A 23,740-nucleotide genomic window follows, 5' to 3' on the forward strand; every position below is an offset into this window, starting at 1 on the left:
GACTCTATGAATTATGTTGAGTCTCCGAGTGGGCTGGAGTAAAAGAATTTTCATCACACCAATTGCTAAAGGCCCTCTTGATTGTTCAAATGAGAAAGATTACGTTCTATTGGATTTGATTTGGTTTTTTTTTGTATTTAATAGTTCGTTTTAAGAGAGGTATGGGCATTGTAAATGTCATCTGGCTCTGTGTGGTAGGGCACAGCACAGCGGATGTCATTCCAGATCTAGAGCAGAACCCAACTGGGGAAGTACCTCCACCTTAGTGTTGTGTTCCTGCCGGTGAGTAAGGTTGCCAGAGCTCAACGAGGGGTGGGAGGGTGTTAGGGTCGGCAACGCGCATGTAACTCCTCTGGAGTTGCAGGCGTACATAGGCTACGGATACTGCTTACCATCAGGCAGGCCATATGCTTGTTTGCCACCGACGTAGTATTAAAAAAAAAAAAATCGTATTTTCCTCACGTTGGTGTGGTGAAAATGTTTGTGTTTCACTCGGAGGCAAAGTTTGTTTAACCCTCGTGCCTTGAACCCTTCGCAACGCTCAAGATCCCACTTTTAGTACCACTCGTTACGCTCGTGTTACAATTTTGGCATCCTTTGCTTGCTCGGGTGTCAATATTTAGCACGAGCTGTTAAACAACAAGTTTGCTCCCTTGTAAAACAAATAACTATTAGGGACAACTGGTGTCGTGTGTTACCTATTTTAATGTATTTTGAGCAAGTTAAAAGCACTATTCCTACCTTCTCCTTTAACAGTAACGATTTCTTCGCAGAGTGAATTAACCCAGAATTTTATTTGGAAATCATACTCCGTCGGTTGTTTCGGACGAAAAAATATTTTCACTTTAACCTGCTCCTTGGGCTGGATTGCAGGCACTGGCTTGTAGTCCACGAGGAGCTCAGGCAGAGTTTCAAAATCCAAGGCAAGGCTATAATTATACAGTCATTTTAGAAAGTATTTATGTCCAAAGTTGGTAATGCTAATTTGTGTAGGTAGGTAGTGGATATTTTTATTAGAGGTCAAAGACACCGGAAAGTAGTGCCGTAGTTGTCGGGATGCCTAGACACTGGGTAACTTTGCATTAAATAACAGATTACGATTCTCTACTTTTAATATTATTCTACTCCTTGTCTTGTGGCCCTTGGTGGCTTGTGGTAGACCCTTTACCTATACGTCAACATTGCCTAAAGAGGTCGTCCTGTGGTGAATATTGTTATGCCATACGATGTAATTGACACCTCAATGCTTTAAGTCAAGTTCATATTAACCCCCTTGTGACTGTTGTTTTGTTTTTTAATTTGCAATATATTTACTTAATGAAAGTTCAAAATAGATTGTGGGGAAACTTTGTATGCATGATCTTAGGAGGAAAATAATGAAATGAAATCATTACAGAATAGGAACTTTGTCATCGTTCACAAAAGCCACGGTTTTCTTGTACGTGTTGTCCGGTGCGTTGATTATGCATTTTCCAAAATCGAAATCCTTGCAGGAGAAATGGTACATTGGTTTTTCTATTTCTGAGTGGAGGAGTATACTGTATTCCGGTCCGTCCACAATCTGCAACAAATACAAATAATACAATTCCTGCAGTAAGTTTAACCAATAAAAAGTCTATGCACATCCATTCGCCGTTTCCGTAGCCTATCTTCACTACTTTCATGAAATGCTACTACGGCGTGGCGTAGCACATAGCCTTTTTAATCCCTCTATACATTGGTTAAAACAAACTGTTGAATCGCTAATTTTACAAGTAAAGTCAAATCAATATCAATTTAAAATCAATGTTAAGTTCGAATTCGAATGCCGCTCCATGTCGACACTTACGCTTATCTTCGCTACGAAGTTGGAAAATGTTGCTACACCGTAGGACACCCCTGACTAAAATTATTGTTAATGCAAGAGAGAGGGTAAATAGATATAAATTGTTGGCCTATGTCGGTCTAGCTTATCGACTTGATAAGAACCGTATGGAGCTAAAGCTATGCGCATCTTGAGCAGCAATCGAATTGGATTCGATCCTGTTTTGACATTAGCAGCGAGTCTAGCAGCCCAATTTGAACAATGCTTGTAAGATGTCTCAGTTATACAATACCGATATGTCAGTGTCAAAAGTTCTTCAACCAAAAACGTCACTCGGTATCGTACAGATCGGTATCGTTTCTCTGTGACATCTATTGGGCAGTAGCGCATTCACTGCCAAAGTTATAGTAGCGCTACGTTCATAGTCGATTCCGACGCGACGTTTCGTAGAGGAAAGCGACTACGAACAGACATTCCCGTTACTCATTGTGCTAGAGTACGAGTGCTGTCAAATAGGAAGAATAATAGAAGACAACCCAAGGACAGTGGTGGTAAAGAGAAGATATCTTACGTAAATAGAGCGTCAGGGGAAAGGTTGCACAGGTATACTGTTAAGAGTAAAGCTGAGGGTACACTCCGCCGGGCTCTTGGCGGTTATAGGGAGCGTGCATGAACTGTAGGAGGCAGCACAGGAGCCGTCAGATTTTTGGCGCGAGGCGTAAATGTGATGTTTTTTGTTCCGATGTAGCCCACAAGATAGCAGAACCTACTATGCACAAGAAAACACGTGACGTGTAAATGTGCATGTTTATGGTTCCCATTCAGGCCACAAGATGGCAGACTCTCCAACGCGCACGGTCCCTATAGTCTTTTTCAAACTCGAAGGGTAGGCTGACACATGTCAAAAAGCAATTATAGGATTGTGACAATGCAATAGTGATTTTTTTTACGATTTCCATTAAATCTGCGAAGGCCATATCGATTCTATTGGTGATGATTTATAAAACTCAACAAAATTAAAAAAAAAAATTTTGGTGATTAGTGTCTCTTATACTGAGATACTCTAAGCCACGAAGATTTTTTTGTTCTTTTGGGATTAAACTTATTTTAGCAGTACACGCCGCGTGGCTCGCGGATGCCACGTGCCCAGCTCGCCGCTCAACCACCGCTGTAAAGTACGTTTTAACTGCCAAGATGTTGTAGCTGGACTATTATGTTGTAAAGTGGAAAAATTACTTACGTAGAGCGTCACAGGAAAAGCTTGCACTGGCACAGTTTTGAGAGTAAAGCTCAGGGTACACTCCGCCTGGCTCGCGGGCGCCACGTGCCCCGCTCGCGGCTCAACCACCACTGTCAGGTACTTCTTAACCGCCGAGCTGTTGTAGCCCCACTCGTAGAAGAACGTCGATGAACCCTCGTTCGTTATCATAAACGTCAACGTTCTTGTGTATGTTGAAGCGGTCTGAAATAATCCTGAATTTGTAATAACTCAAAATTTGTAATTTATTAACGTCCAATTTTTTTTAAAAGCGGCCAAGTGCGAGTCGGACTCGCCCATGAAGGGTTCCGTACCATTTATGACGTATTAAAAAAAACTACTTACTAGATCTGGTTCAAACCAATTTTCGGTGGAAGTTTGCATGGCAATGTATATCATATATTTTTTTTAGATTTTTCATTCTGTTATTTTAGAAGTTAGGGGGGGGGGGGGGGGGGACACACTTTTTACCACTTTGGAAGTGTCTCTCGCGCAAACTATTCAGTTTAGAAAAAAATGATATTAGAAACCTCAATATCATTTTTAAAGACCTATCCATAGATACCCCACACGTATGGGTTTGATGAAAAAAGATTTTTTGAGTTTCAGTTCTAAGTATGGGGAACCCCCAAAACTTATTGTTTTTTTTTCTATTTTTGTGTAAACATCATAATGCGGTTCATAGAATACATCTACTTACCAAGTTTGAACAGTATAGCTTTTATATTAGTTTCGGAAAAAAGTGGCTGTGACAGAATCGGACAGACAGACGGACATGACGAATCTATAAGGGTTCCGTTTTTTGCCATTTGGCTACGGAACCCTAAAAAGTAGGTAGGTAGCTATTGGCTACGTGCAAGCGATCCCAACGCATAATGTGGTAAAAATTTACCGCTAACTGCGGATAGCGTCTTAACATTTTAGGCAAGTTATATTATATGGCTCGAAATGAAACTTTGATTTACAATTACTTCTGAAATATTAATTTAAATTGTATGGTGTAAGGGACCATTGTAATCTGTATGAAATGCTTAATATAAATAATAATTGATAATTATTAATACTCTATCCGTGTAAATAGCTATGCAAATGCCAAATATTATGTGATATTATTCTAGAAGTTAATAATGGGTATAGTAAGTTATCCTTATTAGGCAGCGTTTTCGATTGAAACTCCTAGCCAGCGTGATTTTTTTCCGTCAACATCGTTATATTTCAACCAATTTATACAAAACCTTAACAAGTTATACACCTAAACCTTCCTCAAGAATCACTCTATTGATATATGAAAATCGTATGAAAATCCGATCAGTAGTTTTTAGTTTTGGAGTAGTTTTATAAGATGTAGTGAATTGACGTTTTGCGCTAGATTTGCGAATGCTAGGTTGCGTGACAGTCGTGCACATACGTTTGAATTACACGTGTTTACAGTTTATTTATAATGTGGGAAAAATCAGAATAACAAAACAGGCTACAGCGTGCTAAATATTACCATTTAGACTATGAACTTATGTTAAAATGTAATACCTAACCGTTAAAATATTTCCAAATACCTGATCCAAATGTATATTTGTAATAGCTTTGCTATCAAGTACATGCTCGTTGCCGATTAAAAAGTAGGTTACTTTTGGTCTTATTGAGAGACTTAGAGCATTGACGCACAACGTCAAATACTTGGTCATGTAAGTGATGGCACAAAATATCTTGAACGACAAGGGACCATCATCAACTGGGGTGTAAATAAATCTGAAACATGAGATAATATTATAGGACATTATTACACAAATTGACTAAGTCCCACAGTAAGCTCAATAAGGCTTGTATTGAGGGTACTTAGACAACGATGAAGGGTACTTAGACGAGATGATTCGTAGCTTGAACTTAGTCGTCAAGTGACGCTTCTCTTGTCAGTCCGAATTACAGATAAGGAAGGATCGTATCTCATTCACAAAAAAATCAGGAGCCAGAACATAATTATATTTTCCTACTCCTCTACTGTTATCTGTCATTTATGCATTCATTAACACGAATATAAGAACATACATAAAAGATTTCAAGAAAAGTCTATATTGTCTATTCCTCATAAAAGCTCTTGTGCTTTTTAAGCTATAACGTTACTGCGATTAATGGCTACCAACCTAACAAAACCAAAACGAATACAGTTTTAAACTAAGTGCATTGCTGCCAACTTACAAAATATTCATTTGGTTGCATAGTAAAAATAATTACTTCATAAGTCAGAAACACGCATGTGACACCCGTAATATAGCAACACCCATAGACTACGAAGACCGCTTAGCGTTGCTTGTTAGTCTCCGTAGGCTACGGTGGCCAAAATTGAGAAAAAACTGTCCAAAAAATTAATTTAGCAAGTAGCAAGTACCAGGGCCTCATGAGTTACGAGGAGGTGTCGCCGACCGGCCGGCCGCGGCCCGGGGCGGGCCGGGCGCGTAACAAGGTATGCTCGCGCGTCTTGGCTATATACTTTTGCTGTAATTTGTTTACCTAAATTAAGATTTATTTTTGTTGACTCGTAGGAAAAATATTGTATGCAACGTTGTATAAGTAGGTCAAAAAATTCTCGTGGCGTATTCCTTTACAATGTTCGCCTACGCCTTCGGCTCCGGCTCACATTGTAACTCACGCCACTCGCCTTTTTTGACCCTTCTTATACAACTGTTGCATAAAATACTATAATAATATATAACCCTTTGTCTGTGTATTGGCTTCTCTCCACGATGGGCCATCATACTGGCCCCCTAAGATGGGCCAGTATGTAGAGAGGGTAGTGGTGTCGGATGGCTTATGGCGCGGCAGGATGGCGATGGAATGGCCACGGTGCCGGTTTTTCGTCCGCACATCAAAGATAGTGGGCCAGTGATGGTGCGTACGCATCTACACGTATCAACCATCGCATGGCCATCTCGCTGGTCTAGCGCTGGGCCATCGTGTAGAGGAGCCATATGACAAGGATCCTAACCGAATAGTCATAGTTCTGCTCTATACAAGCACCAACCAAAGTTAGTATCCACGACTTTTAACTACCACACACGTTAAGATCAATATCATTATAAAACCTAAATACGCTCCCGTCGGGAGATTAATTTAAGATGTCAAAGTAGGAAATATATGAAATTTATATCTATAAAGTTCTCACTTTCACATCTTCCAAGGAATTTCCTTTGTCTTTAAGGTACTTGCCATTTCCTCAACTTACTTGATCGGCGCCGCCGAACGAGGCTTCAATATTCCACTCTCCGGCTCCATAATCACGGGTGTTTTGCCGGACTCATTCAACAGCGAGTTACCCTTAAACTCGAATTTTAGGGTTTCTTCCTCATTGTTCGTCAACATCACAGTGTCAGTGATACTGAAGCCCACCAAAGAGTTCCGTACTATTAAAATGGTGGGCACAAACACTACATTGGGCTCTCTAACCAAGCCAACCACCAGTAAGTTAATACATATATTGTGTTGCTGTATCGAAAATTTCCACTGAGATTCATAAACCTTAAAATATTTAAAAGTTTTTAGAAATTGAACTCATCAGTTTTTCATTCCACAACATGCGAATTTACAAGAAGACATAATGTCGTCGTTCGCAGAACTATGGAATGACGTAAATTGTTATATAGACATTTCAAAGAAAGCGTCGCGCCTATGCCTCATAGTCGCACAAACTGACGTAGCAGCAAGTAACACCTTTCGCCTAACATTTTGTCCCTCGTGAATTCGCAGCAGATAAGATAAATCTAATCATGTTATATATCTTATATACCCCTGGTGCACTGGGAGCGAAGGTAAATGTAACCTCACAAGAGGTACCGCCTTCCACGTATCCTTTCATCGTGTTGCAGTGGAAAGGTAAGAGCTCTATCTTGTCAGACACCATTTCGAATGTGAACTCATATGCTTCACTTGTAGGATTTATAACATTGAAAGACCTGAAAAGCGGAACGCAACCGTCATATAGTGAATAATAAAAAAACTTTCGTCTGTCGCATGGTCCTTAATCTTTTCGCCGCCACGTCAATGAAGTAATAGTGTACAGTCAGCATCAAAAGTAGCGGATGAAACAACGCGCCAAAAGTATCTGATATTCCGGATAACTTTTCCAAAAATAGATGAATTTCTAAAATTCCAGTTCAAAAGTAAATCTTTTACAGTCTTAGTTGTTCTATATTAAAGACGTCACTTTTTGTTAAGCTGTTACAGAATGGTAGATACTTATGAAGCGTTATTTGATCCGCTACTTTTGATGCTGACTGTACTATTAGAAGTATTAGAACAAATGAAATTATTTATATATAAAAAATATGTAAATAGCTCGGTATCACCTGAGTTGATCCAGTTAGAAGGTTGAACCATACTGTTCTACCTTAGGGAGGGCTATAGGGGGCGCCGTAAGCCTTCAGTAAGAAATGTATATACTTGAAAAAATTAGACCAATGCCGCTGTGACCCCGGTGGCCGAGTGACTCAGGCACCTGCCGCGATAGCAGAGGACGCTGGTTCGATCCCAGCCTGGGGCACTGGAGGCCTTGGTCACTTCTGGAGTTCTTAGTATGTGACATTTAATTCCGTTTATAAAGTAATAGTGTCATCAACACCACCTCAAAAATTGCACGTATATAAACCTCACCAATACCACGACTTGATATGAAATCGTGGCGTGTGGGGCACGAAATGTACTGACTTAATATCAAGTCAATGACGATGAAAAGGTTAAAACTTACGACTAACGGGGCGAATCCACAATTTACGTTTCGATTGGCGTTTTCCATCAACAATTTACATCTTGGCTAAACCCCCTGATCTATTATTAATTAATGTCTTAGACAGGTATTTTGAGTAAATAAATACCCAACGCAAATAAAATATAGTCTAAAATGGAAATAATACTTTTTATAGCACCCTGATCCCAGCACATTGAATTCTATAACAGTGATGTGTTGTGGCAAAGCAACTCCTGTCTCTTTTCTCCTCCCGGATGTTAGGTAATCGCTCTCTTCTATATCCAGGTGGCAATATGGCACCAAGGACTTTGCTACTATTTTGCAGAACATATTCTGATCATCTGGATCTAAATTATCTGTAATAAAAATATTGTAAAGCGTTGCCCTTTAAAGAACTTACCTACATGTTCGTAGTCCATAAGTTAAAACTCACCAATCGAACTTTTTAGTAAAACTTTGTACTCGAAAGCATCAAGAGGTGAAAACGTAACTGTGAAAACTCCACTTTCCGAGGGCTGGAGGCATTCCTTGGCTGGTTCTATTTTGAAGGGTAAATTGACTTCGAACCAGGTGTCTACACTGCATCTCTCCAAACTTTCACTAAACAAAGTCTCTTTGCTGGAGTCTAGTTTAAAACAATACAAAAAAATTTAGACGATAAAAATTGTGAAAAACTAAGTCCATATACGTTGGCATAATTGCGTACGGACGTTGCGTACTTGCTTTCCCTCCCCGTCCTGGAGGCTCATTCTGACTTATCAATATTTATGATCTTGATCTTGTTACATGATCTTAATACGATACCTTGACGATCGTTTTCGTGATTCGTGCGCTTCTTGCGCACGACTTTCACTTCATTTTGCTTGGACTAATCAGATCAATATCGTAACAAATTATCAAATCAGAATCGGACTCCTGTACGAGATATGGGAAGAAAGTATGTTCCTATATTCGGAACATTTCTAATGTAAATTGAAAATATTTTCCGTGGATATTTGTATTCATATTATTAAGTGTAAGGAATCTTTGTTATACACACCTTTAGTATTAGAAGCGTCTGCTTCTTGGCGTTCCTTGCCATCCGCACTGTCCTTATTGTCCTCACCTTGCTGTGTTACAACAAAACACGATTTATTGTAAATTAACAATTATGCATCGATCAGATAAATAAATAATTCTACATAGATACAATTTAATCTCTAAGGATTTCATTCCGTCAAAATCGGTTATGCTCTTCGAAGTCTTCTAGCAACACACGCTTCCGACAAGCAACACCGGCTTTCGACACTTCCACCGAAGGGAGGAGCCCAAGCGATATCTTACCGAAATCGTTGTGTCATTTTTTGCGGGGGGAAACGTGCACAAAATCGCATTTCTCACTCACTACATATCAAAGGCAAATCTAACCAATCTTGCACACCTCGATCTCTTTTTATGTACAAACGAGTTAGAACACGCACCGCGCTATTCCCAGTTGGACATGTGCTTCGGCAGAGGGGAAATAGTGCGAATGCAGATTCCCTTTCCGGTGTTGCTCGAAGGTTATGCTGCTTTACCCGTAAAAATGTGCTTAAAAGAGAAAGCTTGTTCGAAATTTATCATGTTACTGAACCTAAGTACAGTTACGAATTCTTTTCTGAGATGTGGAATGGGATACAATAAGGTAGAAAATTCCAGTTTGACAAGCCATGCTTTTAACCCCCTTTTTACGAATCCTTGCTAATATAACAAAAAGCAAAAGTACTTCTGTCTGTTAACGTAAATATCTGTAACCTCTTTGTGTCGGTAATAGTACCGAAGTACTTTTACCTAAGTATTTACAGAAAAAAACGCTGACCCGGTTTAGATGAAATGTTAGTATGAAGGTAAAGGGAAAGAATTATCAATCTACGCAAACAAGATCGTAGACAGAAGCCAGTACCTACGAAAATATTTGATTATAGTAATCGGAATACAGCACCTTTTTATTTAAGTTTTTGTCGATTGTCGTAGGGAAATCTTCGTCAATTTGGAAAGTCCACGTAATTTTCATCGGCACTTTACCACTGTTTGTCACTTTAAAATCGAATTTTCTTGTCTGTAATAATCATATGTTTTTTTTTATTTACATATAAAGTGCAACTAACCATACAATTCTACAATAATTACGATTTCATGAACATTAATTTCGTAAACGATACTATTTTCCAAAGTCGCAAATATGTATTTGCTATGTCGTCTACTCAGTAAGCAAGCGGCAGCGGAATCTATTTTAGTATTATTTTCAATAATTTCCCAAGTTACAATGATAAAGTACGGTCAAGGAATTTAATTTGAGTACCATTTCGTACCTTGTCACAGTGACAAAAGTATGAGGTCCCTAGCGACTTTCATATTGATCGCTACTGTGACAAGATACGATGGTACTGAAATTAATTTCTATCTCTGTACAACTATGATAAAGTAATTTCTCTGTTAAAATCACATTTTACCTGGTATATAAACGTATCTTTTAGTGAAACTTCCTCCTTCAAATTGTGTGTATATTTAGTATATTCTGTCGTAACAGAATACATTATTATCATTTTAATAGTACCCATCGGTGCCTGAGGAGATTCAATGACCTGTTCATTCAAAACTCGCTCAGCTCTTTCAGCTACAGACGTTTCACTAAAAATAAGGGGATTAGAATAACAAACTTTATTAATATACAATACACATAATATAATTACGCATTTAAACTAGTTTCCAAAAGAATCATTTAGATATTATGTGTAGCATGGCAGGAATTAATTCCAGCAATATAAGAATATGCGCTACGTATTCCTAATACATGCTACATACGGAATTCATCATGCTACGCGCTACGCCGTAGCACACTGAGCTAAACAGGCTCATTCCAACAATATAATGTGATACTGATCTAACATGTATCTGACATCATTCCAATATTAGATGATTTTAATCTCCTTCAAAGGACATGCTGAATTGCGCATTACCTTCAACCAAAAACGTCAGAATCAGATCAGTACCTATCATCTTTGAATGGGATCTAATAATTGAAACTCGAATCCAAAACCGTCATTTTTGTCACTTATAAATCAGTATCGGATCAGTATTATGGGCGGTATTATGGTTCCATTTTTATCACTTGTCACTGTGCCCGTCACTTTCGCGCTTACATACTTGTTAGAACGTGACAGCTATGGTGACAAATGATAAAGAGCCGACCATCTTAGCCCTACAGAAGTATATCAGTATCATAATGAAATGAGATTTCATAACTAAAATCTGAATTGGCCTGTCAGATCGCTGGCCCAATATTACAGGGTTCTATGTTACACTTTCAAGATCGTTGAAATTCGACTTAATGTCACTATGATAATGTTCAAATTTCAGTTCGAAAAAGTTAAAAAAAAAAACTCGTAATATTGTGCCAGCGAGATAGCAAAACCGTGAAATGAAGGTTTACCAATTATGTTCAAACGTGGTGACCGTTTGCCTGCTGTCCCACGTGGGCCCCTTAATGTCCAGAGTTAGGGAATTGTCGCTGACAGCCGATAAATTACAGAACATAAGTTCCTGCAAGAAGGTCGGTATTATACAATGATTTAACTTATGTAATCTATGATTTATTTACAGATATTTTAATTTCTGACATGATATCCAGTAATCAACATAGTAGCATAATGAAAATAGAATCAAATAACAAAAGATTTCAAGATTAATTACGTATTCCAGGGTCATATTGGAAAGTTGTATTATTATTGATTTTGAATGATATCTTTTAATGGCGTCAAATTATCTGAAAATCAAAATTACCTTTTTCACGGCTACAGGTTGACTCGAGAAAAACATAATTTCTAAGTCCTTTTCTTCTGCCGGTGAAATGTATCCTAGTGATGGTTTAACAAACAAGTTTTGGACTTCTTCCCATTTAAATTTGTAAACTTTATCTGAGTTATTAACCATGATGACTGATCTTTTTTGTATGTAACTCAATTCACACCCTCCGAAGTCTAAAATATATTTCAGGCAAGCCGGCTCGTTTCTAATGACCACCGAGCTGGTAAACGACCTCGTTTTTTTCGTTTCACTGGATTTAGTGTCTTTTCTCTTTGCAGCTCTCTTTTTGCTATCGATGGTCGAGACAGTTGACTCCGTGCTGCATCAAACAAAATAATATTTAACATACCTTAAATATGAGCTCCTAAAAATTTTCACTTTCAATAATTAACCTATTAGTGACTACATAGCTACGATTACGTAGGATCTTGCCGAAACAATTTTCTTTTTTGCTTTGTACTTAGCTAAAATTATAATCGCCCATAGATCGCTACCCACATTTGTTGAACCATGGGTTAACGTATACATACTCTGTAAGATTCTGTATTGCCCCCAAGTCAACATCCATCGACAACATTTCAAGTCCAATCAATATTACGTCTTCCATAAATCCTTCAGCTTCACAAAACACCTGTTGATTTTCAGTGTGAGAAAAATATTTAAAGAGACATGCAAATGTACATACAATGTATTTAATATATGTATGGAATAAGTACCGTAAAATACTCGTAAGGGTTGTCAACAATGGTTAGTTGAATTTCGCAACTTGTCCTCCCTCTTTTGACGGGGTTGTAATGAACAATAACGCCTGCTAGTTCGGCCGGTTTCAATCTTAACTTGATTCTCGTGTCGTCTTGATCTAAATCACAACATGAAAGTATTCAATAAATAAACAACAAGATTAGACTAAGGGTAATAGTCTGTCCCACGAGCCATATTAATTCTATTCGAATTATGTACAATGTATGAAAAAGGTAGTTCGTTACTAGAAATAGAGCAAAAGTACCTTTGCGACATTTAATAATATTCTTTTCTGAAATAACTGCCGCTGACAACCAAAATACATTCCTCTCCTCGATTGTTGACTGGTGTATGTTCAATATTACAGTGCTTTTTACTGAACATATGTTCTTAAAACGAATTTCGCGACTGCTGATGGAGCCCAAGCAAGTGACGGGCATTTGGAGTAGTGAGCATTTGTACTGTCTCGTCGGGGGCCAAATCATTTTTATACGCGGTATGACGCCTTCCCCGATCAAACAAACCCTAAATGACTGTTGCTGGTTGTTAAGGAGATTCAATTTGATTTCTAAAATGGCTCGATACTCCTGCAAAGCAAACATATATTAATTGTAAAAAAAATATTACAACATATTTTATTAACATGTTACGTTAATGAATTATTTACCTTTAAAGCTTTAGGACTAAACATGATTCGCAAGCATTTGTGTTGTAAAGGTTCTATATGTGTCTCATATTTATCCAAAGAGAAGATGTCCTCCTCGGCATTCAGTTCGGTGAGGAGCTTCATGGAGAGCGCACAGGCAACCAATCCATTGTTGTAAAGGTCGATCGCTCCCGTGAACGTTGTATTCACGTTCACGCAGAAAAAGTGCAGAGTGACTGAATTTTCCACAAAAACGCAATGCGGAGACGTCTGAAACGAAAACGGAAATTGTTACGAAAACACCTTTATCTTTTGAAATATACTAAAAACCGACCAATAGAATGCCCTGCCATCCGTGATAATAACGGTGATACAATATCCCCCGTGCTATTAGTTGCTATGATGACGTTCAACAAGCAAAAGGGAGCACCTTCGTAGCACTTGTATGTTTTTTACTAAGAAGGCAAAACTTTATGCAAAAACTCAAAAAGGTCTTAACCGATCATATTCGCTATAGTTTTGATAAAATTCTTTACTAAACTTTACTTTCTAATTTTTTTTTTAATATTTTACCACAGTTCCAAAGTTAAAAGGGAGTTGGGAACATATTTGTTTATTACTCTTGGAGCGATATTTCCGAAAAAAATCGTTTTTCAAAAAATTGTTCATGGTTCCTATTCGTTTTGAAAAAAATCCAACGACATCTCACACCATAGGGTTGTAGCGAAAAAAAAAAACATCCCCACTGTGTAGAGGAGGTACAGTGTTATTTTTTGTCACTTCGTGAGCATGATTGATATATATATACCCATGCCAAATGGCAGCTTTCTAGCAGTAACGATCACAGCAAAGCCGTGGACAGACAGAAAAACAGACATGGCGAAACTATAAAGGTTCCTTGTTGACTACGCACGGAACCCTAAGAAGCCCTAATAAATTGCCCAAGCCCATTTTGTTTTATTTTATTAAATCCATGTAAGGTCTAGGTACTAGTGCTCGACGCTGCACTAGTACTCGACATGGGCACTTTATGTCAAAGTGACAAGGATTAAGTTCGAATACAGAAAAATCTTAGTTGTTTAACCTATATTTCTATGAAATAAAGTGCCCATGTCGATGACTAGTGCAGCGTCGAGCACTAGTACTTCTACCTTATCCATAGTGTTTAAAATACTTCAAAATAGAATTTTAGTTACCTCTGGTACTTTATAATCAGACAGGCTTTTCACAATCAAATGTTCTCGGAACGTGTTTTCAGTGTTCCAAAAATCTAAAGTTGGCATGGCTCCAATGCCGACAAGCCTGAGTGGCACTCCACAAGCTTCAGCAGGGCACGTATCACTTATTATAAAGTTAATGGTTTCTCTGAACATCCCAGGCCCGCTGGCGTAAAACTGCATTTGAATTGTGCGACTAGTTCCAGGCGCAATTAAGTTATCTTCATTCAATATTAAAAAGTTGCCGCATTTCATTGGAGGATTTTTAAGCCTGTTAGAAAATACATAGTAATTACATGTGCATTAGACTAATTCAAAGCAAAACACAGATCTTTCGCCTTGAGATCTATGCCAACTTAATCAGTGGATGCTGCGAATTTAGATAAATACTTAAGTACCTATTGATTAAATATAAGGATTGCAAACCCTAGTCTCACACTTACTTGTTATCCTTTACCTTCACTGTTAAGTCAGCACTTGTTTGGTACTCCTCTGGCAGAACAATCTCATAAGTAACTGGACATTTACTAGTGTTATTTAATATGACGTCCTTCATAATCGCAGTGCCAATAGGGATAATGTTGAAATTAAGCTCGCCCAATGGAAAAAGAGTAAATCTGAAAATTTAAGTTCATTGTCATCTGCAGGAAAAAATATCGAGAAACCAAAAACATGTTGTAATTAGATAAAGAAAATAAAATGCATTTTTTTACATTGCTGACGATAACGGGCTACTGTGCTTGGTGAAAACCTTTATATACATATATATGTGTGTGTGTGTGTGTGTCTGTTTGCGGCACCGTAATTCTTTAACGAGGATACCGATTTGGTTGCGTTTTATTTGAAAGATAGTTAATTGGCGCTTGTTCTTAGACATGTTTTGGGGTGAGGTTTATTTTATTTTCTTGTTTAATCAATAATTAGGTTACCTAGCGCAAATGCAAACTTTTAATTTTGATATGATATTTTCCTATTCCCGGAAATATTATACAACTTACGTATTATAGAAAGATGCAAGAGTGATGCAAACAGGGAACTTGGCGACCACGACTTGTTTCTTGGAGCCGTCGAGCAACGAGCACGTGTAGACCGGCACGTTCACCAGGTTCATGGACGTGGTGGGCGTGCACGTGAACTCGATAGCCACTAACTTCATATTCACGGGGATCATCCCGCATTCTTGGACAACTTCGAAGGATCTTAGTAGAGACGGCTCTGGGAAATTCTTCACTTTCTTCAACCTAAAGTTGTTGTGGAAAACAATGAAATTTATAAGAGTTTGTATTAGCTCCATGTACAGCTGTGGCTGTCTATTATTTTTATAAGGTTAAGCAAAAATTTATTAAGGGAAACATTCATGTAGGAGTGACTAAATTTCCCATTGAACACGTTTCCAAATTCCGATTTTGTGTCCTACCCAAAGCCGAAGCCGAGCCAGTGCTTTTAATAATTTAAGAATTATAATCTTATAAATGAAGTCCAGAAATCCAAGGGAAAACCAACTTTTTTTATTATGATATAGGAGGTAAACAAGCCGACGAATCGCCAAGCAACTAATTTATGAATAAAATAGATATAAACATCTACGTACTTATAGTAAATATTATATTTGCCGCGATTGAGTAAAAACATCATTTTAGAGTAGGTGGAGTTAACTTTGACGTTGCCGTAGTCGAGGCAAGTGTCGGCCGGGTTCTCGTAGGCGCACTCCACCATGACGTCGTAGCATTCCGCCGACAGTTGTAACTGGTCAATCACCATGGGGTTGCCGCGTCCCTCCGCGTCGTATATCTAAAATACAATAATAATGTTATTAAACCATATGTGACTTAGCTTGATTTATTATCTAGCGCCAACACAAAGAATCTCATGGTATATGTAATTTGTTAGCTAGAGAATATGAAACTTCAGAAGTCTATTTAAAAACTTTTTAATCAAAAGATACGTACGTCTATGATCAATATCTTGTGTGAAATAACACCGACTCTACACGCGATGTATGTTACTGGAACCACTTGGTTGTCATATCTGGGCACGATCCCGGATGTATGAGAAATTATGAAGTCTTCTGCAAACTCTTCAGCATTTCGCACTTTCCACATTATTGGCAAAATTGAGTCATTTTTAACAATAAATCTATCATCTTCTCGCCGATATAATAAAAGCTTCCCGTAATCTGTGATCATAAGATATGATTTATCAGAAAAGAGATAGAAATCCCTGAAAATGTTTAGACATTCATGACATATCATGTCTGCATAGCGACGTGATCACTCTCGAACAGCAAGTTAAGTCATTTCTTAGTTACCAAAATCGATCTCACCTTACGATACTCACCTCACCACAGAGAATAAACTCACCAATATTCTTAGTCAACGGCAATATCTCCAAGATGGGAACGACGCCGCTGCACTGGATGATCACTGTGACGATCTCAGGGTTGTCCTTGACACAGAAGAGCAGCACGCTCTGATGAACACCCACTTCCGACGGAGCTGCAGTGACTGTTAGCTTTCCGCGGCAGCCGGGCTAAATTTTGAGTTTTATAATTTAGAAATTAGTTTGGCAAACCAATTTGTCAATATAAGGCGGCAAATTGACGTAGGCGTGAAGGGTCAATCTCCCATAGTAGTAATGAATTTTGTGTCGTATTGTACTGACTGATTGGATACCAAGACTACAGTTTCAGTAAAACCTATCATAAAATAATACAAAATAATAAATGTACCTATATCCATAAAAATTTTACTTATGCTGTCTCAGAATTACTCTGCTTAAGCCTGGAATCAACTTAGAACGAGGTATAATCGTTCTAAGCAGATAAGATAACAAGCATGATGATGATAAATTTAAATTAAGATGTAAGTGTTCTTATTAGGTTATAAGGCGTAGCTGATCGTGATCATGTTCTCAAACTGCCTTCTATTTGCTTATTTTGTACATATAAATTTGAAAATATATCCATATTATGCTGTTTTAGATCCAAAACTGTAAAATGTATAATGGCTTCCCATTAATGCTACACTAACTTCGAGACTTATAAAAGTTTTGTCCAGATCGAAAACGTTGGTCTGTTCAGCAAATTCAATTACAATGTCCGCAGTGATCAATGAAGAATTCTTTAAATCAATTGTGTATTCTTCTTCATATATTCTGCAAACATTACAACGTTCGTTAAGATACTATAAGATCATAACGAGAACCATATAGAGGTACCTACTCAATGGCGCTAATAATGTTATAGAGCCGATACGTAGAATACCTGTTTTGTCCAACAAAAATTGGTCCGAACTCAAATAAGTCAAGGTCATCTAAATACGTGATTTTATACACGTTGTCTTCAAAGTTTGCTCTTCTAACAAAATTTGCAAACATTTTCTTGGGTCTGCTATCTATTCTGTAAAACATGTACACGTATTCATAATTACAAAAGAATGGTGACTGTAAGTACATGTATAAGCATTTAATGTGGGGTTTGACCGAAGTTTCGGTTTCGCCGTAAAAATCATGTTTCCGGCAAAAACTGCCGAACCTTTCAGCCGCGCCGAAACTGTATGTCGGTATAAAACCATGTTTCGGCCGAAACTAGAACAAAGCCGATCATTCGGTTTCGATCGGACACTACATTTATGAGAGAAGCTGCTGCGTTTGTTTATAATGCCCGCTGTTAGCGGAACGCGGCGCGCGCACGCGGGCGCACGCCCAGGCGCCGGTTGCGCGCGCGCACGCTCTACTCAACTCCGTGCTTGAGGCACACCCGGAGTGTGACTTGTTTGTGAGTGCAATCGGACGACTGATGACTGAGTGTAAGAGAGTGATAGAGCGAGAGATGCCTGTAAGTAGTATTATATAATGTGATTATGTAGATACTTTTGTACTCAATTACTGTCTCCCAATTTGTGCCGCTGTGGCTTTAGCTGTTAAGGTGCAATTGTAAACTGAATTAATAAATAAACAAATAAACAAATAAACAAATAATAATCATACATACCTACTAATGACCTTTTATGTAGGTATGTATATAACGGATGTACCGATTTATTTAATTCATCATCATTTTCAATCTTATTTTATCTACATTCTGATGAGATTTTATCAAATAGCTCACCTCGGCAAGTCGCAAATGCCAGTAACGTGAATATCAACCCTCGACTCCGGCCACCCGCTGACCTCCACGAACCGTTTCACGCTGAAGTGGCCTTCCCATTGCGGGCTAAAGGAGTACTTGCACCGCACCAGATCTCCTGGCCCCAATACAATGCGTTTAGCGGATGCTAAAACAAAATACAAACACATGTAGTAGTAAACTCAAAAAAAATGGTAAGTAATAGTGATACGTACACAGTCGCCGTTTCAGTGACTATAAACAATACCAATATTATTATTTATTAAACTAGATTCAATTATTTACATAAACTTGCACTTTATGATCTCTCTTGTCATAACAGTTTTGAAAGATTCACGGTTAGTTTCACCTCATGTTATAGACTTGAAGTTAATTATAAAGCGTTTCGTTTTACAATTCATCACCTGTATTGCTATACAAAAAGAAATGTACAAGTGTATATACGTATCGTGCATTTGTTATACCTGGAACGGTTTTCAAGCTATGCAGTGGCAGTGGGCTAGGGTAGTATGACTCTTCACTTTTTTCCATACTTAAGTTTTCAAGTGTCGCAACCGGACCGGGAAATGCACTAGTCGAAGTCGAAGATGATGTCATCTAAAATAATATATTGAACGTGCTTAACTCTTTACCTTCGATCGTAAATCACCTAACTAGTAGTGCGCATCTGTTATAGTTACCTTTTTACCACACATACAGTGCCATTTTGACAAGACATTTATAACATTATCTTGAGTCGTATCATCCAAAGGTTTAAGTCAGTAATTTGATTACATTCACATTTTTTGACCTATAAAATAGAAACACATTCGTCTATATATTCATAATACCCGTATAGTAAATATCATTATTAATAATATTTATACTAGCCGGTAATTCGTCCAAAAAGCACCACTTCAGAGGCAGTTCATGATGAATGTAAGGCATTGTTTTTGGTAGCAGCACTGTAAATTCTTTCCTTTTCATTGAGCTTTGAAGAATGTCTTCGGCGTCGCTATCCCCATCCCTCAATGCTTCACGCATCGCAGGAGTATTTATAAACATGTTCACCAATGCTTCTTTGTAATGTAGACAGGGGCACATTATCAGAGTTAATGGAAATCCTCTTTGAGCTTCGTTCTCATCAGTAGACTACACAACAGTTTAAGGAGGTTGTTATGCACAAAACAAATGCAAAAATAAGTATTTTTAAAAGCATAGATTATACAGGAAGTAACAAAAATAGTGAGGATCCGTTTAAGGACATATTCGGTATCGTGTTCTGATTAGAAAATGGTAAAAGAAAAAAAAATAGCGTGAAAATAATAGTAAAAATATATGGGGCAAGTCGTCCAAGTCGGCCAACCTCCCACTGCCGCCATACAAGGGCCAAAAATATTTCGCGTCAAAAAAAAATTCTTCTACTTCTTCCTAATCAGAACACGATACCGAATATACCCTTAGATGGATCCCCACTGTTTTTGTTACACCTTGTATGGAGTTAACATTGATAATTGTACGATACTAAGTATTATAGGGAGCTAAGAGTAAGGTGTAAACTTTCGCTATCGTTTTTAGAGTTCCGTTCCAAAAAGATAAAAGCGGCCAAGTGCGAGTCGGACTCGTGCATGAAGGGTTCCGTACCATTTATGACGTATTAAAAAAAATCTACTTACTAGATCTCGTTCAACATTTTACCACTTTGGACACACATTTTACCACTTTGGAAGTGTCTCTCGCGCAAACTATTCAGTTTAGAAAAAAATGATATTAGAAACCTCAATATCATTTTTAAAGACCTATCCATAGATACCCCACACGTATGGGTTTGATGAAAAAAGATTTTTTGAGTTTCAGTTCTAAGTATGGGGAACCCCCAAAATTTATTGTTTTTTTTTCAATTTTTGTCTAAAAATCTTAATGCGGTTCATAGAATACATCTACTTACCAAGTTTGAACAGTATATTAGCCCTTATAGTTTCGGAAAAAAGTAGCGGTGACATAATCGGACAGACAGACGGACATGACGAATCTATAAGGGTTCCGTTTTTTGCCATTTGGCTACGGAACCTCAAAAAGTAACCCTCTTGTGTTGACTCTTTACGGGCGTCTGTCACATAGCTAAATATTTCGTTTTGACTAGATAATTACTACCTCATCGAATTGCTAAATAAATATATATTAAAAGTATTGACATACCAGTACATGTGTTTCCGACTTCGTCTTTGGTTTTTTCTGCACATTACCCAATATTTGACCGTTTAAAGCGTACAATGGAAATCCAACGGCACTTTCTTCGAATACCCAATTATTGGCAATAGTAATCAAGCTATCATATGTAAATTTGTAATACTCGTTGTATTTCACAAGCATTTCCATGTATTCACTTGTATTTTTCCCAGCTACAATTTGTTTATAACAAAGGTATTAATTTAGAAGTAATAAAATGTGATATGTGGTATATAGGGCTAAAATAAGAATTGTATTTATTAATTCACACAATTCAAGTTAACCAAATAGCACTCGTTCTGAAAAATTACTTGGGTTGTGTGAAGAGAATATTTCGTTGTAGTAGAAGGTGGCTAGTTATTGGAAAGTGGCGAGTAATAGACGATTTACCTTATAAATAATGTTTGCATATTCTAATTACGTAAAGGCCTCCTGTTATTATACGATATTTGTACAATGTACAGTGGATTTTAAATATTTAAATATTCGTATTATCGATATAAGTAATAAAATCTGCGTACTTACCCTTTTCCTCTTTTTTTGTCTTTTTCTGTTCAACTGAACTTTTTACCAGAAGTGCCGACTCTGCAAATAGATAGCCGCGCAAGAAAAAACACTTTACTGTCTTGTGCATTGAAACTTTTTTCATCAAATTCCATTCTATTCTATTCTAATGTTACAAGGCTGCTGTAGTTATTTACTACATTTCCCTAATTGATTTAGTAACGAATGTTTTAGATTTACCTTTAGTACTGCCGTCTGTTTTCACTTCATGTCTGGCAAACCTAGCAGAAGAATGCATTCAGTTTATAAACAATTATTATTTATTCCTTAATAAAGATAAAGATTTGCAACAATATCTACTTAAATGTAATTGAATGTTTATTGAAAATGTTACTAAAATATCAACACCGTGTTTTTATTGAATTCCGTTAACTCCGGGATATGGGTAAGTACGTTTAAGGAAACTAAATGGCATAATTAATTTTCAGAAAAAAAATAACTGTTATAATATAGTTTTTTAAATTTTTATAAAAAGTAATTGAATGTTGCATAAAGCGTTGTTGCAACACAGGTATTACATTTTATTCAACCAAGCAATTGAAAACTGTAACATATCAATGTCATTTCGAACATCAACCGTCCGAGATAGTACTTACGTTTAGTAGCAAATGTATACACTCGTACTGAACACTAATGAATATGTAAACAAGCCATAAGGTAAGTGTTTACGCTCGTAAGGGCCTTATAAGCAAACTTGAGATAACTCGGGGCACTTATACTAAAGTGCTATACTAAGCACTAGTTATTTGTGCTCGACGGAGGCGGAAAGCCACAACTTCGTTTAGTGGCTGACGCTTTCCGCCCGGAGGGCAAAAATAGTTATTTGTACAACAAGAGAGCAAAGTTTGATATTTCTTCGAGTGCTTGTTTTGAGTCAGGTGCAAGCGAAAGATTCTATAGTACTCGCTACGCTCGTGAATCTAATTTAGAATCTTGAGCGTGGTAAGGGACTCAAAAGCGCACGAGATGTAAATAACTTTGATCTCGTGTAGTACACAAAATTTTTCACGTCAGTCAGCCATCAAAAAATACAACCTGAAAAAATTTAATCCGTCTTCATCACTATTTCACTCATGTTTTCTGAAGGTATTCTAACAATTAACTTTAATTACCGCAATAAAACAAAACGAAAGAAATTACAATAAAATGATACGAAAATAATGAATTAACGAACATCAATTGACAGTTATTTCGTGAACTTTTTTTTGTTAAAAAAAACTTTGTAAGTTACGGTCCGAATTGCGGATACTACAATTTGTCAACTATAGTAGAGATCGTTAAAAGTCGTTAAGTAGAATTATTTACTGCGTAACAATTGCTTAAATTTGTATAAGTATATTGTTTTGATTGTATAATAAAATACGTAAAATATGGTATTTTTATTAAATTTTAAACTTTTTATAAAAAAATTTTTTTTAATTAATTTAAATTTCATTAATTAATTATTACGAATGAAGACTCGTAGGGTGTTTTGGAACGATGCGGTCTGACTTATTTCGGGGGTCTATTATAAACAGTCAATATATCGTTGAATTACGTATGCACTTTTTGTCTCTTTCTTTTTGCTAATGACGTGAAAGGGACAAAGACAATAGAATCCAAATACTTCGAACTTGTATTAGGCCCCGCACGTTGAAATGACATTCGAATATGAAGGTCACTTGAATGTTATTTTGTCTCACTCAGTGAGCAAAATGCGATTTTACTCACTGTTTTTAAGCAGCAAATTACCCTTGTTCCAGCTGCTGACGTAAAAATATTTTATCGACAATTAAAAATATCGATGTTACTGTCAACATCTAAATGTTCTACAAAATAAATATATTTATATAAAATCGGTATACTGCTTTTTAAATTTTAAAAAGGTATTTTTTGGAAGTTTTTTTTAAAACCAGGTCAGTATTTCCACATTTACACTAAATGTTTTATTGTAGTCATTTTATATCGTTATTAATTTTTTAAACATTACTCCATTTTCACTTATTGCTAAAAGTAAATAAAAACTATAAATAGTGAAATTTACCTTAAGTGATAAAAATACCATTAGATACATAAACCATTTCGAGACAAACCTTATTATATTAATTTGTAAAATATAGGAGTTCTTTATTAAAACTATTAAGAATTTTCAATGGTCACATGTATTATTATATATCGACATCTTTTTTATCAATATCAAGTCCCTAGAATGGTATCGTCTTGGCTCGTCTCAATCGTTTTTTGTCAAGTTCTTAAATTCGTCCCGTTCTGCTTTCGTCACCCATTCTTCATTCGTTACTTTTGAGGGTCGTCTATTTCTTATTCCGGCTCCTTTCGGTATTCGTCAACATCTTCTTTGGGCATGTTCGATGTAAGTCTATGTTGTTTTCAGACTCACTACTTATTCGTAAATTCGTTGTTGGTCCTATTCGGTTTTTGTCAAGTTCTTAATTCATCTCATTCTGCATTCGTCACTTTCACTGGTAGTCTTTGTCATCTTTGGTCATATTTGTTGTTTGTCTTTTCCTAGCCTAATGCAAGAAGTAATGTAGGGAGCTATAAAAAAGAAACTTTATATCTTCATTTCCTGATACATACATTTCGGAACATGTTTATGGAAACAGCCCTAATGATTTC

At 37.1% G+C, this 23,740-nt stretch overlaps 1 protein-coding gene across 1 annotated transcript in view; it reads right to left on the reverse strand.

The window, feature by feature from the left end:
- The window catches only part of LOC133533249 (hydrocephalus-inducing protein-like), a 64,509-nt gene that overhangs the window by 10,229 nt on the left and 30,540 nt on the right, over positions 1-23,740 (reverse strand). The window contains 30 exon segments of the mRNA XM_061872203.1: positions 742-929; positions 1,395-1,561; positions 3,045-3,266; positions 4,616-4,808; positions 6,280-6,572; positions 6,841-7,006; positions 7,964-8,153; positions 8,231-8,422; positions 8,837-8,906; positions 9,758-9,874; positions 10,269-10,446; positions 11,249-11,358; positions 11,599-11,941; positions 12,153-12,253; positions 12,339-12,481; positions 12,629-12,950; positions 13,031-13,279; positions 14,206-14,497; positions 14,670-14,843; positions 15,225-15,467; positions 15,818-16,017; positions 16,176-16,402; positions 16,587-16,755; positions 17,256-17,379; positions 17,489-17,623; positions 18,335-18,500; positions 18,817-18,949; positions 20,531-20,733; positions 21,086-21,145; positions 22,786-22,801. Coding sequence (XP_061728187.1) covers positions 742-929; positions 1,395-1,561; positions 3,045-3,266; positions 4,616-4,808; positions 6,280-6,572; positions 6,841-7,006; positions 7,964-8,153; positions 8,231-8,422; positions 8,837-8,906; positions 9,758-9,874; positions 10,269-10,446; positions 11,249-11,358; positions 11,599-11,941; positions 12,153-12,253; positions 12,339-12,481; positions 12,629-12,950; positions 13,031-13,279; positions 14,206-14,497; positions 14,670-14,843; positions 15,225-15,467; positions 15,818-16,017; positions 16,176-16,402; positions 16,587-16,755; positions 17,256-17,379; positions 17,489-17,623; positions 18,335-18,500; positions 18,817-18,949; positions 20,531-20,733; positions 21,086-21,145; positions 22,786-22,801 — 5,386 coding nt within the window.

Source organism: Cydia pomonella, unplaced genomic scaffold (genome assembly GCF_033807575.1).
Source record: "Cydia pomonella isolate Wapato2018A unplaced genomic scaffold, ilCydPomo1 PGA_scaffold_143, whole genome shotgun sequence".
Classification (NCBI taxonomy): domain Eukaryota; kingdom Metazoa; phylum Arthropoda; class Insecta; order Lepidoptera; family Tortricidae; genus Cydia; species Cydia pomonella.